A 12301-nucleotide genomic window follows, 5' to 3' on the forward strand; every position below is an offset into this window, starting at 1 on the left:
CCCCCTAGAAGAGCCAGTCTGTACCAGTTATCATAACATGAAATTTCTGTTGCAAGGAGCAGATGCAGTATTTAGTCACTTAAGAAGGTTGGGATTCCAACCAGAAACAGTCTAAGTCATTCTGGTGCCCTAGTCTTTATAGACTGCATCATTTTGTTAGACAATTCTCACGAAATCTAAAGAAATGGTGTATTACATGCCCTTTAGTCTCCCTTGGATGAAAATTTGGGCAATTCTGTGTACTTGTAGTACCTCTATTCTCACATCATAGCAATGGGCTTCAGATTTTATACATAGCTGATGGATATTCTGTGGCTGCTAAATTCAACTATTCATGAATTTGAAAATCAAAAGGATTCTCTGTCTGAGCTTCTGGGCCTGTTGCAAAAGTATCTCAGGTTGCAGCAAAATGTGTTAGGATAAAGTCTGTTCTCCCTTAGAAATAAAAAAGCCAGCAGTTATTTTAATCTATTACTGCCACTAATTAAGCTCACCGCTGGTTTGTAAAGCCAAGAGCAAAGGAACCTTTGGCAGTTCTTATACTAGCAAAGATGGAAACAGCTTTTTAAATGGCTTCATATGGACATCCATCACATCTTATGGATATGATAAGACATCATCATCAGGCTAAGAGATGTTTACTATCTAGATGTTGCTAAATTACAACTCTTACCTTCTCTTACCCTTGTTCATTGTGGATGGAGCTCTTGCTAATCAGCAGCATCTGGAGGACCACAGATTCTCACCCTGATCTTATATGGATGCCACCCATTACAACTTGTGAAGGAGCAGAATGTGCTCTGCATCTGAATATGCAAATTTTGCAGGGCCAGCAGCCACACTGAGTGGCATGCTGGGAACTCCTAGAAGTAGTGGAGGAGGGCAAAACAAAAATACATTTGATTAAGTTTATTTAATTTAAATAAAACAAAATATAGTTACATGATTATTTTCAGGTAATGGATTTACTTATTTTCTTCTTCCTTCATGTTAAAAAATACAATTCACTAGCATTTTTAGAGGTGGCTGGGGCTGCATGCTGTTCTATTGTCTTAGGTTGCGCATCCTTGCACTACATCAGGAGGGAAGAAAGGAATTCCTATGAAAGGTCATGGGGGTGGGGGAGGGAGGGAATGGGAGTGCTATCTATAGAGAATAGAAGCCAGAGCTGATGGCAGGCAGAGCTTGCAGCATTGAACAGCCTCTTTCTTCTTTGTGCCATTACATGCTACTCTGAGAGCTTTCTAAACAGAAAAGCAGGATAAAGATATTTTAAATAAGTTAGATGTTCACCAACACAGTTGTAGGCCCTTCAAGCAGGCTCTGATATTCAAGACTTCCATTTCCAGTTTCTGTGCCCTTCGCTACACTCCTCCCTGCTCCCTGAGTCATCCCTAAGGCATAACACCTGCCCCTCTGCTTGCAAATAGGACCATCCTCTCTCATGAGATGGCACTATTTTCACAGGACTGGTTTTGGTGGTGTCATGAGAAGAACAGTGGGGTGGGGTGGGGTGGCGTGGGATGGGGTGGGGACAGCAGTTTTCCAAGTTTCATATTTTCCTCTTGTCTCAAGGACAAGAAGAAAACATAATTCCAAAGGTGGTGTGAAGCAGCCCTTAGAGTGCTGTGAAAACTCTGCCAGTTTGGTTAGTTTATGGTTCAATGTATGCCAACCCAGCAAATTCAGAAATCAAGTTAACTGTGAATTCAGTCACACTTATACCACATTATATCCAAATGCAGGGGACATAATGGACATATTATACAAATGTTTTTACATTAACAGATATAAAATGCAATAATACCTAATATCTAAATACGCCTACCAATCTAACATCATAATACAGATCTATATACAAGTGTTTACTAAGCGGAACTAATGGTATAGATAATCAGTATAGCCAGGTTTAGAGATTTCATGTTATAAAAAGGAGATCTTGTTTTTCAAGCAATGCTAAAAGCACAGAATCAGACTTTTGCAGAGATGCAAGTAACAGCAAATTGGGAGGACACTTGCTCAGCAATTAGGCTCCAAAATAGTTTAAAGTTGGCAACACATGCTTGGAATAGTCCAAAATCAAGAATCAAAGGGAGGTATCAGTTTAAAAGACAAGTTATCAAGGGGTCTTAGTAGAAACAGGTGAATTTAACTCCTGTCTGGGCCTAGGCCCAGTAAACAGAAATTTACATGGTTCTGTGCATAATAAAATGGGGACAGGGGAGTACAAAACCTATTTAGATTTATATCCCGGCTTCCCTTCAGGAGCTCAAGGAAACATATATAGCACTTCCTTCTGCAGTTTTTCCCCAAGCCAACAATATGGTAAAGACTGAAAGCGACTGCCCCAAATTCTCCAGGTGTGAGAGTGTGGGATGAGATATTTGGTTTATCTAAGAAAAGGCAACACATTCCAGATGTGAGAGATGGAGGGGGATTCAGTTCACTATAACTGAGGCAAGGAATTTACTCTTAAAATTTTCAAGGTTCTGTTTTTACCTTAGTCTAGCAAAATGAAATCCTGAAATCCATGTGGGTTTTTTTATCCTTGGTTTGCCAGCTACATGGAATTTGGCAGCCAGTGAGTTTCTGCCTCTGAGGGTAGACTAGAAGCTAAAATTCTCTGCCTTAACCACTATGCCACACATGCATAGATAAGTGTTGGAGATAACTGGTTGGAATGCAGCAGATCATCTACATGTATGAGTAGAAACAAGCCCATTAAGAGATGCTTCAGTTGTGCAAAGAGAGGCAGATGCTTGTTGTGCAAAGGTCCACTGGTCATGGCTGCCACCTGCTCTTCAAACAAGAGCCATGAGTCCAGGAAACTCCCATATTGTGCACTGGTCCTGTCTGGGGTAGGGAAGTTCCATCCAGAACTAAAGATGGAAAGTCTCCAGCACCAGGGGGCCCTAATAGCCAAAGCCACTCAGCCTTACTAGGGTTCACTTGAAGCCTGTTGTTCCCCACCCAAACCCCCATGGCCTCCAGGCACAAAGAAAGAACCTCCAGGGCATCACTTGGGCAGCAGGGGTGGAGGTATAAAGTTGGGTTTCATCAGCATACTGATGATACCTCGACCCATGCCATAAGATAACTTCACCCTGTGGTTTCAAGTAGATGTTAAAAAGGAGCAGAAGAGAACAGAGCCCAGTGGCACACCACAAGGCAGGGGCTATGGGCTGTACCTCTCTCCCCCAACACCAACTGGAGCTGGCCCCAGAGAAACAAAGAGAACCAGCACAGCACAGTACCACCCACTCCCAACCCCAGAAGCCAACCCAGAAGGATATCATGATCAATGGTATCAAAAACCACTGAGAGGTCAAGAAGAGTAAGGATAGATGCACCACTTCCATCCTGTTCTCTCCAGAGGTCATCAACAAGCACAATCAAAGCTATTTTGCTCCCATACCCAGGCCTGAATCCTGACTGATCTAGAGTCCTCTAGAGCTGCTGTGCAACCACTATCCCTACAACCTTCCTTAAAAATTGTGCAGCACTGTTGAGTCCTGTGATGGCTTCTTGAGGAGGGGCAGAACTACTGCCTACTTAAGAGATGGTGGGATAACCCCCTCTCTCAAAGAAAAGTTCACCACTGCTAAAATCTAACTATACATCACCTCCCAGGAGGCCTTAGTCAGTCATGAGGGACATGGAACTAATATACAGGAGGCTGAGCTAACAGTCATGAGGACTCCATCCACTTCAGGAGGTCCAACAGGACCAAACTGCTCCCAGATAACCAAGCTAGACTGAACCCCAGCTGAGCCTCAGTATCTAGCACGCTCTTTTTTTCCTTCGCTTTTATATGCCTTTAGACAATGAAAAGCAGCTGTTTATTACATTTTCAGTTAATTTAACTTCCTTTATAAAAGCTATCTCAGTGGAAGTAAACAGTGTGCAAGCTCTGAACATCTGTCCATTCCTCCATTATCAAGGAAACAAATAGCCAACTCTCTATCAATAGCTGGTTAGCCAAAAAAACAACAACCCAGAAAATCAAAAAAGCTTTACTTTAGCAGTTCAGAGTGAAAAGTGAAAGTATCTAGTTATTAAGATTTCTCTAACTTAATCCCTTTTCCTTTTCAGTAAGACTAATTATAGGGATCTTTCAGAGAATCTTTATTTCCTGTTCCCAAGAATGGGCCAGAGCAGATTCACGCAATATGATTTGCCCAAAGCAATCAATGTTACACATGTGTGAGTAGGCAAGTTTATCTAAAAGACTGATTGATTAAGTGACATCAAGACAATGTTGACTCTTAGTGATGACACACAAAAAGGAATGCCTAAGATGCCCAAACCCCTTGTAACAGACCTGCCTCTGTGGCAGTCATGACTTGCTGTCAAAACTCCTAATGACCTAATAGAGTTGTCCACGCCTGAGACAGACAATCCCTGCTTATCTACTTAGTACTACACAGGAAAGTATGCAGAATTTGATGGTGAATTTTCTCTGGGAGCAAATTAATAATTGAAATTTGCATACTGGGTGCATTTTGCACTTTTTCTTTGAATCATTTGGCGCATTCCTATCCTTAGCTGGTGAAATACTCTCTAGGTGACTGTTAAAATCTACTAGTGCAGTACCTGCTTATAACAGAAATCATCTATTAATGTAACAAAGTTCTATCTTTTAAAAGTGTAACAGCCTTACCATTTTTTCCCACCTAGCTCCTCTACTTTTCCCTAAGTATCAAAAATATATGCCGAATCTATTAGTCCTACTCCTAGTCTACTTTCTTCTTCCTCTGAGAACAGAACTACTTTATAGATATTTGCATAAAAAAGTGAAATTATTGTAGCTTTGTGCTTTTCTCTTCTGTGTTCTTTCATCTGCAACAGGTTTTATTTAAGACACAGACCCTCAATTATTTTTTTGCCCACATCCATATCAAGGAAAACTGGTTGGCCCAATTCCTGATTTTCCAAAAGCCTCTAGTTCCCAAGACTGAAGTCTCTTGATCCTCCCTTTATGCCACTTGGCCTGGTGCTCTCCAACACAGCTTCATCTGGCCTTCCTTTAAAGCTCCAGACACAGGCACCCTAATGGTTTTCTTGCGGCCTCATTTACCTGAAATTCAGGCCTCCTGCAATTGTCCTTATTATGTCTCCTGTCAACCTACTTTTGCATTTCCTTGCTTGGTTTTCATCTTGGGAGAGCTAAGATGGAAAGGAATAGACCGGTTTCTTGTGGCAGAAAACAATCTAAGCTAACAAGTCTTTGCCTTGATCACTACAAACCATTTGGGAGCTCAGATTGCAGGTTTTGTAATGCAATTCAGAGACTTCACATCTGAGCTAAAATTTAAATCAAGAATTTCTCATTTTCTCATTGTAGCTACCATCAAGTAGCTACATTTTCCACTCTAATGGGGCCACTAAGAGAACTTTCCTCTGGTTTCTCCCTTGCTAAGAAAGGAAGTCAGGAATGCTAATTAGCATTAGATGCAAAATAATGTCTTATTTCTCACAGATGGTGAATGGCAATATTGTATGCATGCTTAAAAGGCAACTTTTTAGTGTTGATAATTATGCTAATTAGGAATTAATGTTTTTTCCATACTTGATCCCACTTAGTGATTGCTAATGATTTCAATTTCAAAGTTTGACCAGTTTTGAGTTGCAAATGAAGTTAGGTTTTTCATTATTACTTCAAGAGAAAAATAATAATCCCTTTCCACATACCTTTTTACAAGCTGTGTTTGTCATGCACAATTTAAGGCTTCAAAACTGTCATTTTAGTAGATTGCAAGTTTCTCATAAGAAACTTGAGTCAAACATATTTACTGAAAAAATACCTAGTAGATTTCAAAGGAATTCCTCCATACTTGGGACAATTTTCATTACTCTAATTGCCTATGAGCATTTTAGCTAAGATCTTATATCTATTATTATCATTTATTCACTATCTACTTAGAGGAAGGGTGGGGGATCAGTATGTACTGGCTCTATCTTCTAGTTTTTCTTTTCTTTTGTTTTAATGTTCTAAATTCAGTTTGCCATGAAATCTGGTCTTTTTCTTAGTTGGTTACTTTTGGAGCCTCCCAACAGGTTGTGACCAGCCGGGTACAATTTAGGAAGGGAGAGGTAATCACTACTTCTATAGTTTTTAGGCATGCAATTAATTCTCAGAAATATATTTATCTCAGCTTATAATATGCAATTAAATAAAATGAATAATCCTAATAAAACTGGTAAAATGTTTCTTTAAAGGTAACATACAAGGAAATTAGGAATGGATTACAAGTATTCATTTCAGTGTATTTAAAACGCCAAAAACATTGTTTTAGTGTTTTTGCAGTGTATTTGAAACACTGAAATATTGAAATCTGGTTACATAACAGTAGATACTGGGAAGAACAATTTAAATAAATTTAAAAACAAAAGATGATAACCTGATTTTAAACAAAGATGATAACCCAAACAGCATCCCATGAGGGCTATAAATAGCTACTCTAGAATGCTGTAACCTTTTAAATGCCAGATGTGAAGAATGCCAGAGGGGGGCACCACTTGAACATGACAGGGCTTTTCCAATGAAATGACCTTCTTTCAGCTTTTTGTACCCTGTCTTTGAACAGAACAATGTACCTCCTACCTGTTCTCAGAGAAAATATTTGCAGAGCGCTTTCTATACCTGATCCAGCTATCCATAATAAAACATGCCAATACTTTGGCAATAATCTTAATGTTATAAAAACAAAGCCCTGATAGAAATAGTTAACTATAATTTCTGCCATATCTACAAAACTGTCTCCCTCTATCTGCAGTTATAAGGCTCTGAATTCCAAATACAAATACTTTCTACTATTAGCATAACACAAATCCATTGTAGACAGCACAGAGATGACCTTGGAGAAAATATGCTGTTACTAAAACATGAGGGTAGCCTGGGAAAACAAGGACGTGTGAGAAAGAAACTAAAGATTGCCCTCCATTGATTCTCTTTGGTAAAAGGGCGGGGGGGGGAACACTGTCAGGCTTTCAAGATTCTGTTATTATAGCCTATATCAATAAAGTGCCTATATCAATAAAGTAGAGATCTAGTACTTCTTGTGGTATCTGATTCCTGACCTGGCCTAACTGAAAGCATTGGCATCCATTAAGAAATAGATTATACTAAATTAATATAGAAACAAGGAAGGGCACATTAATCAATATACAAATCATGTCATTTTATAACAGAAACAACTAGTTCATATTACGATACCTGCTTCACTTGTACAGGTTTTCCCTTAAAGACAATAATAATAATAATAATAATAATAATAATAATAATAATAATAATAATAATATCTTATCAAGTGACAGAGTCATATAAGTTTTCAAATTAATATTGTGATAAGAGGTGCCATTAAAAAAGAAGGCAGGCTCATTACAGACTCTCTCATACACATAATTGTTCTGAGGAAACCTGGGTCCCAAGTTTCATTGGCCTTTGCACAGCTCAGAGAATTGCGTGCAGTCTTGGAGAAGTCAGATATAGCCCCAGAGTTATCCAAAAGCATCATCAAGTAACCCTGCAGCCTCTACCCTAATCTAACAGCATCTGCTCAAATGACCCAGGAGGCAGGGCAGCTACATCTTACTCTCCACGTTCTGCCCTTTGGTCTGAGCAATTTATTTCTAGCTGCTAGATTCTAATGGCAGGAGTTACTGGGAGTCATGGTTCTGCAGAGCCAGATTCCCTAAGCTACAATAGTATTTTTAAAAAATCATTTGTGATTGCCTGCTAAAAAGATGGCTGACAACAGACTTGAGGGCTTAAACAAGTAAAGAAACTGGGAGGAGGGTAGGGGGAAGAGTTCAAACGGTGTGACAAACAGTGATGCTTAATAAAATTGGCAAATCACTCAATCAAAATTTATTTACAGTCCAAGACCAAACACAACTGACAAAATTAATAACCAACAATCCATACATTCCTAATTCAGATCCAACTGTCAGGCACTCAGTACATCCTCAATATTAAGTATTATTTATCTCAAACAAACATTAGCCAGAGACCTAATAATTTGATTAATCCTAGTAAAGTTCAACTTAGTTCTTTAACAGAATGGACTGGGGGGAAAGCTAGATGCACTTTATCATTCATTGTAATGATGAAAAAGAAGAAAGCGCTTTTCCCACAGACAAAGAGCACCATGCTGGCTGGAATAAAATATACAAGTATGCACATATATTTGCTACCTTCTCCAATTTTGTCCACTCCTATTCCTATTAACAGAGTTATTATCAAACTCCCTTTCCCCTACTTTCTGTCATTTGCCATAATTCCAACAAGGGGGTTAAGAAGATCACAGTATGATTGCCTTGCCTGATCTGTTATAGGCAATATTACAAAAAGCAATATCATGTATTTGTCCAGTTGTTGAAGCCTAACCCACTTTCCCTGAAGGCAGTGACAAGCTGTTTTCCTCTTGAAAGCATAACGCAGAGGAGAAGATGGAGAAAACCTCACCAATTATATATGTGAACAGATGTATATTGTATGTCAGCCTAGGCTATTAAGTAGTAGCCTAGCAGCCATAGCCAATCAGGAACAGTATTCAGCCGAGATAGTAGCAGCACTGGAGAGAAGAAGTACTCTCCCTCCTCTGTATCTAGCATAGAATCCGAGTAGGCTGGCAGAGAGGGAAGCCCCCTTCAACATACCCATTTGCATCTATGGGAAAACAAGGAGGGTGGCCAAATGACCCAACATGCTCCATGACGTAACAAATGCATCTTCCACCTGTTGCAACATCATGAAGAAATGTATTTGTCATTTTGGTGTAGGAATGGACACCTGTGATCATACCCATCGTAAATGCTCATCTCTCAGTCATTCCTTGTTCAGCTCCCAACAAGCTAAGATGTTTTTTCAACCTAGTAACCCTGGGAGCTTATTGATAAGAATGTTATATGTAAGAAACTTATATGGCACTAACATATCATACATACATTAAAACATAAAGCTGGTCCTTCTTGCCAATGTGCTATTTATTTTGGTTGGAAGTGAATCTTCAACACTGAGGTGAAAATTTCTCTCCCTGATTGCCTGAGATACTTTTAACTGGAAATGTGAATCAGGAATCAGGTCTTTATGAAAAGCTACAGCAATTATGGCTTATCTGGAATCACATTCTGAGACCCACTGACCTCCTGTGTATCCCTCCTAATTCTAGAAAGCACTTCTGGCTATGCCACATTTCCAAATTAGAGAAACACCCAGAAAAGAGCAAACTGCTATGTCTTCTTACGTCAAGATCCTAGAGGACAATACTGTAGGTATTTTCTCTAATTTGCACTGGACTTTTTCAGAAAACAGCAGAAGTCATGTGGTGTTTCTACTCCCCACCCCCACCCCTGCCAATAAATATTCAGTGTGAGCAGGAGTAGAACTGAGAGAACTAGCTAGTCTGAGATAACAAGCTAATAACATTTATATGTTATCCATAACTATATAAACATACATGGAGGTTTTATTGTCCAGAGACCAGTGTAAGATACTCAATAGTTTTTTTGAGGGGGTGGGGGCAGGGAGGGTGCCTTCAAGTCAGCGTTAACTCCTGGTGACTGCCTGAGCTAGTTCCTGCACTTATCTTGGCAAGGTTTTCAGAAGTGGTTTGCTACTGCCTACTTCCTAGGGCTCAGAGACATTGACTTTCCCAAGGTCACCCAGCTGGTTTTGTGCCTAAGGTGGGAGTAGAAGTCATAATCTCCCAGTTTCTGGCCTGGCGCCTTAACCACTGCACCAATTCTTTATCTACTCAAAGTATATTTTGCCCCAAAATACTCATAATACTTCCAAGCATTCTTGCATGCATCATGTCCACGTAAGCCTACACACACACACTTATATAATTCACAGAGATAAAGAACAATCTCATATTAAAATATGAAATGCATTATTGTTGTTATACCAGCTTGATCTGATCATCGCTGGTAATCCATGGAGCAAGCATTCTGTAATGTGTTCATAATTCTGTCTAAAGCAATACCATACCAAAGTCCCAGAAGATACCAAGGCACATATGACTAGAAAAGAATAATTAGATTGCTGCCATTTTCAGAGATAATTCAGTATTGAGTATATAACTCATAAATGTACTTTCTTTGGTAGCATTCACAGAGCAGAACATAATGTTGACAATCTCTGTCATGCACTCAAAAACCTCACCAAACATTTCCCAGATGCGCCCTATAGGGATTTTTAACGCTGCGCCTTTTAATGCACTATGAAACATATTAACAATACTGATTTTTAGGAGACCCTAACAATACATCTACCAGATAATTGGAATTTCTATGAAGTGGTTGTGCCCTCATTACTGAATTCTACATTAAAAGGATATCAATACAAAAGGATGTGCTAATAACTTAAAATGGTTTATTAAATGTGTTTTAAATTAGTTATTCAGGGAAAACTTTCAAGTTCTGCATGTTAATGCAGTTTCTGCACACCATCTACTAAAGTAAGTATCTGCTACTGAGTTGAATATTTTTTCAGTTATCTCTTGATGAAATTGGTTCAATTGTTTTGGAAAGAAAGCCATCTGCCTTACTTCCAGGCCAACTTAAACACAGCAGGCTTTGCCCCCTTACCAGGCAAGAAAATTAATTTGCAATGAGGATGAATGGCTGCTGATCTCACAAAAACATGGAGAACCTTTAAAGCATGGAACTAGCGCTTCCTCTTTTCCCATGTTGATCCTACAGAGGAGGGATATTTGAAGGACTGTGAACCAATAAAACCCTTATAGAGGACTGATTAGTATGTTACTTTTTCTTCCCTCTCATTTTTCAGATGACACTTCTTACAGATCTGCCAACAAAGAGATTTGGGAAGAGAAGGGCAGAGGGACAAATTTCAGAAATGGAGGACATTAGTGTCAAGCTTCATGCCAGACACAGCAATAAATCTCAACTCTCCAGACACTTAACCCCCATATTCAAGAATTTGCTTACAACAAAAGCTCATAGACATGACACAGCTAGATTAGTTGCTTTATAGCTGACAAGAACAAAGCCATATTCACACAGATCAATGTGCACAAATCAAAGCCTATAATTAGTCATATTCCTTATACTAAGGTTTGGATTCAAGAGATGTGTGATTTATCTGTTTTTGAAAAGGCATTTTAATCTACTAATAGAAAAAATGACTCAATACGTTTTTCTGTGGCATAGATTTTAGGATATTTTGTAATGTTAGACAATCATTAATTCCCCTCCAAGATAGATTTAGATATTTGTTTGATAATTGATTAATATATGATATATATCAATTATATTTCATATTTTATATCTTGGAGTTTTATGGATATTTATATTTTTATAATGAATCTGTTTTAATGATATTTTAATTCTTTTATAGTTTTAATTTGCTGTAAACCGCCCAGAGTTTTTTGTCAAGATGGGCGGTAAAGAACTATGATAAATAAATAAAATAGTTTTCCCCTCTCTGTTCTTTTTCGTTTGGTTTGTTTTTGTTTTTGCAGTCTGTTCATAAATTTCTTTCCTTTTTTGTACATTTGTAATTTTTACATTCTTTTCTGTAAAACGTGTTAATGAATGAATGAATGAATAAACAAATAAATAAATAATACAGGGGTTTTTTTTAAAAAAAAAGTGGGAGTGGGAGTGATAAGGCTTGAGGAATGATTAATGAGGAGGATTGTTAGAAAAAGGACTAAGCATGTCTTTCCTTCCTATTACAATTTCTTTCACTTGAACCTGCTTTTTACTTTAAAAAAAAATATTATTCTTGCACACATTAACACTCTGAAAACACCCACAGCAGCTTTAAGTAATACAGTGACTATGAATGAGACAAACTTACCCACTTAGGACCACAATGAAATCCATGACATTCCATCCATTTCGCAGGTATGAACCCTTGTGGAAAACGAATCCCAATGCAACTATTTTAATGCCAGCTTCAAAGCAAAAGATCCCAATAAAATATGGTTCTGTCTTTTCCTATAATAACAGAGGAAACAAACAGACCAGAAATGGAAATTAGCAAACATCAAGGAGAAATTTTTGGAATTTCCTAATTACACTTCGAGCTTACATTAAGTATGTTTATTCAGTCCAATTGAATTCAGTAGGATTTAATAAGGTCATAATCTTAGATTATCTATTGAGATGATCTTGAACTGTTTCAATCAAAAAACACTGATTTCTGAATAATTGGTACTGATTAATTATTAATTAATTAATAAGTTCTGATTAATTAACAAGACATGATCTAACCAGTCCTATTGATTTCAGGAGGATTTTCCTTAAGCAGGACAGACATGTCAACATC

The 12301-nt window shown here is 38.2% G+C and overlaps 1 protein-coding gene across 1 annotated transcript in view; it reads right to left on the reverse strand.

The window, feature by feature from the left end:
• CACNA1E (calcium voltage-gated channel subunit alpha1 E) overlaps positions 1-12301 on the reverse strand; it is a 260398-nt gene that overhangs the window by 224003 nt on the left and 24094 nt on the right. Inside the window, exon 3 of the mRNA XM_063298452.1 lies at positions 11831-11970. Coding sequence (XP_063154522.1) covers positions 11831-11970 — 140 coding nt within the window. The remainder of the gene's footprint in view (positions 1-11830; positions 11971-12301) is intronic.

Source organism: Candoia aspera, chromosome 3 (genome assembly GCF_035149785.1).
Source record: "Candoia aspera isolate rCanAsp1 chromosome 3, rCanAsp1.hap2, whole genome shotgun sequence".
In the NCBI taxonomy this organism is placed as follows: Eukaryota; Metazoa; Chordata; class Lepidosauria; order Squamata; family Boidae; genus Candoia; species Candoia aspera.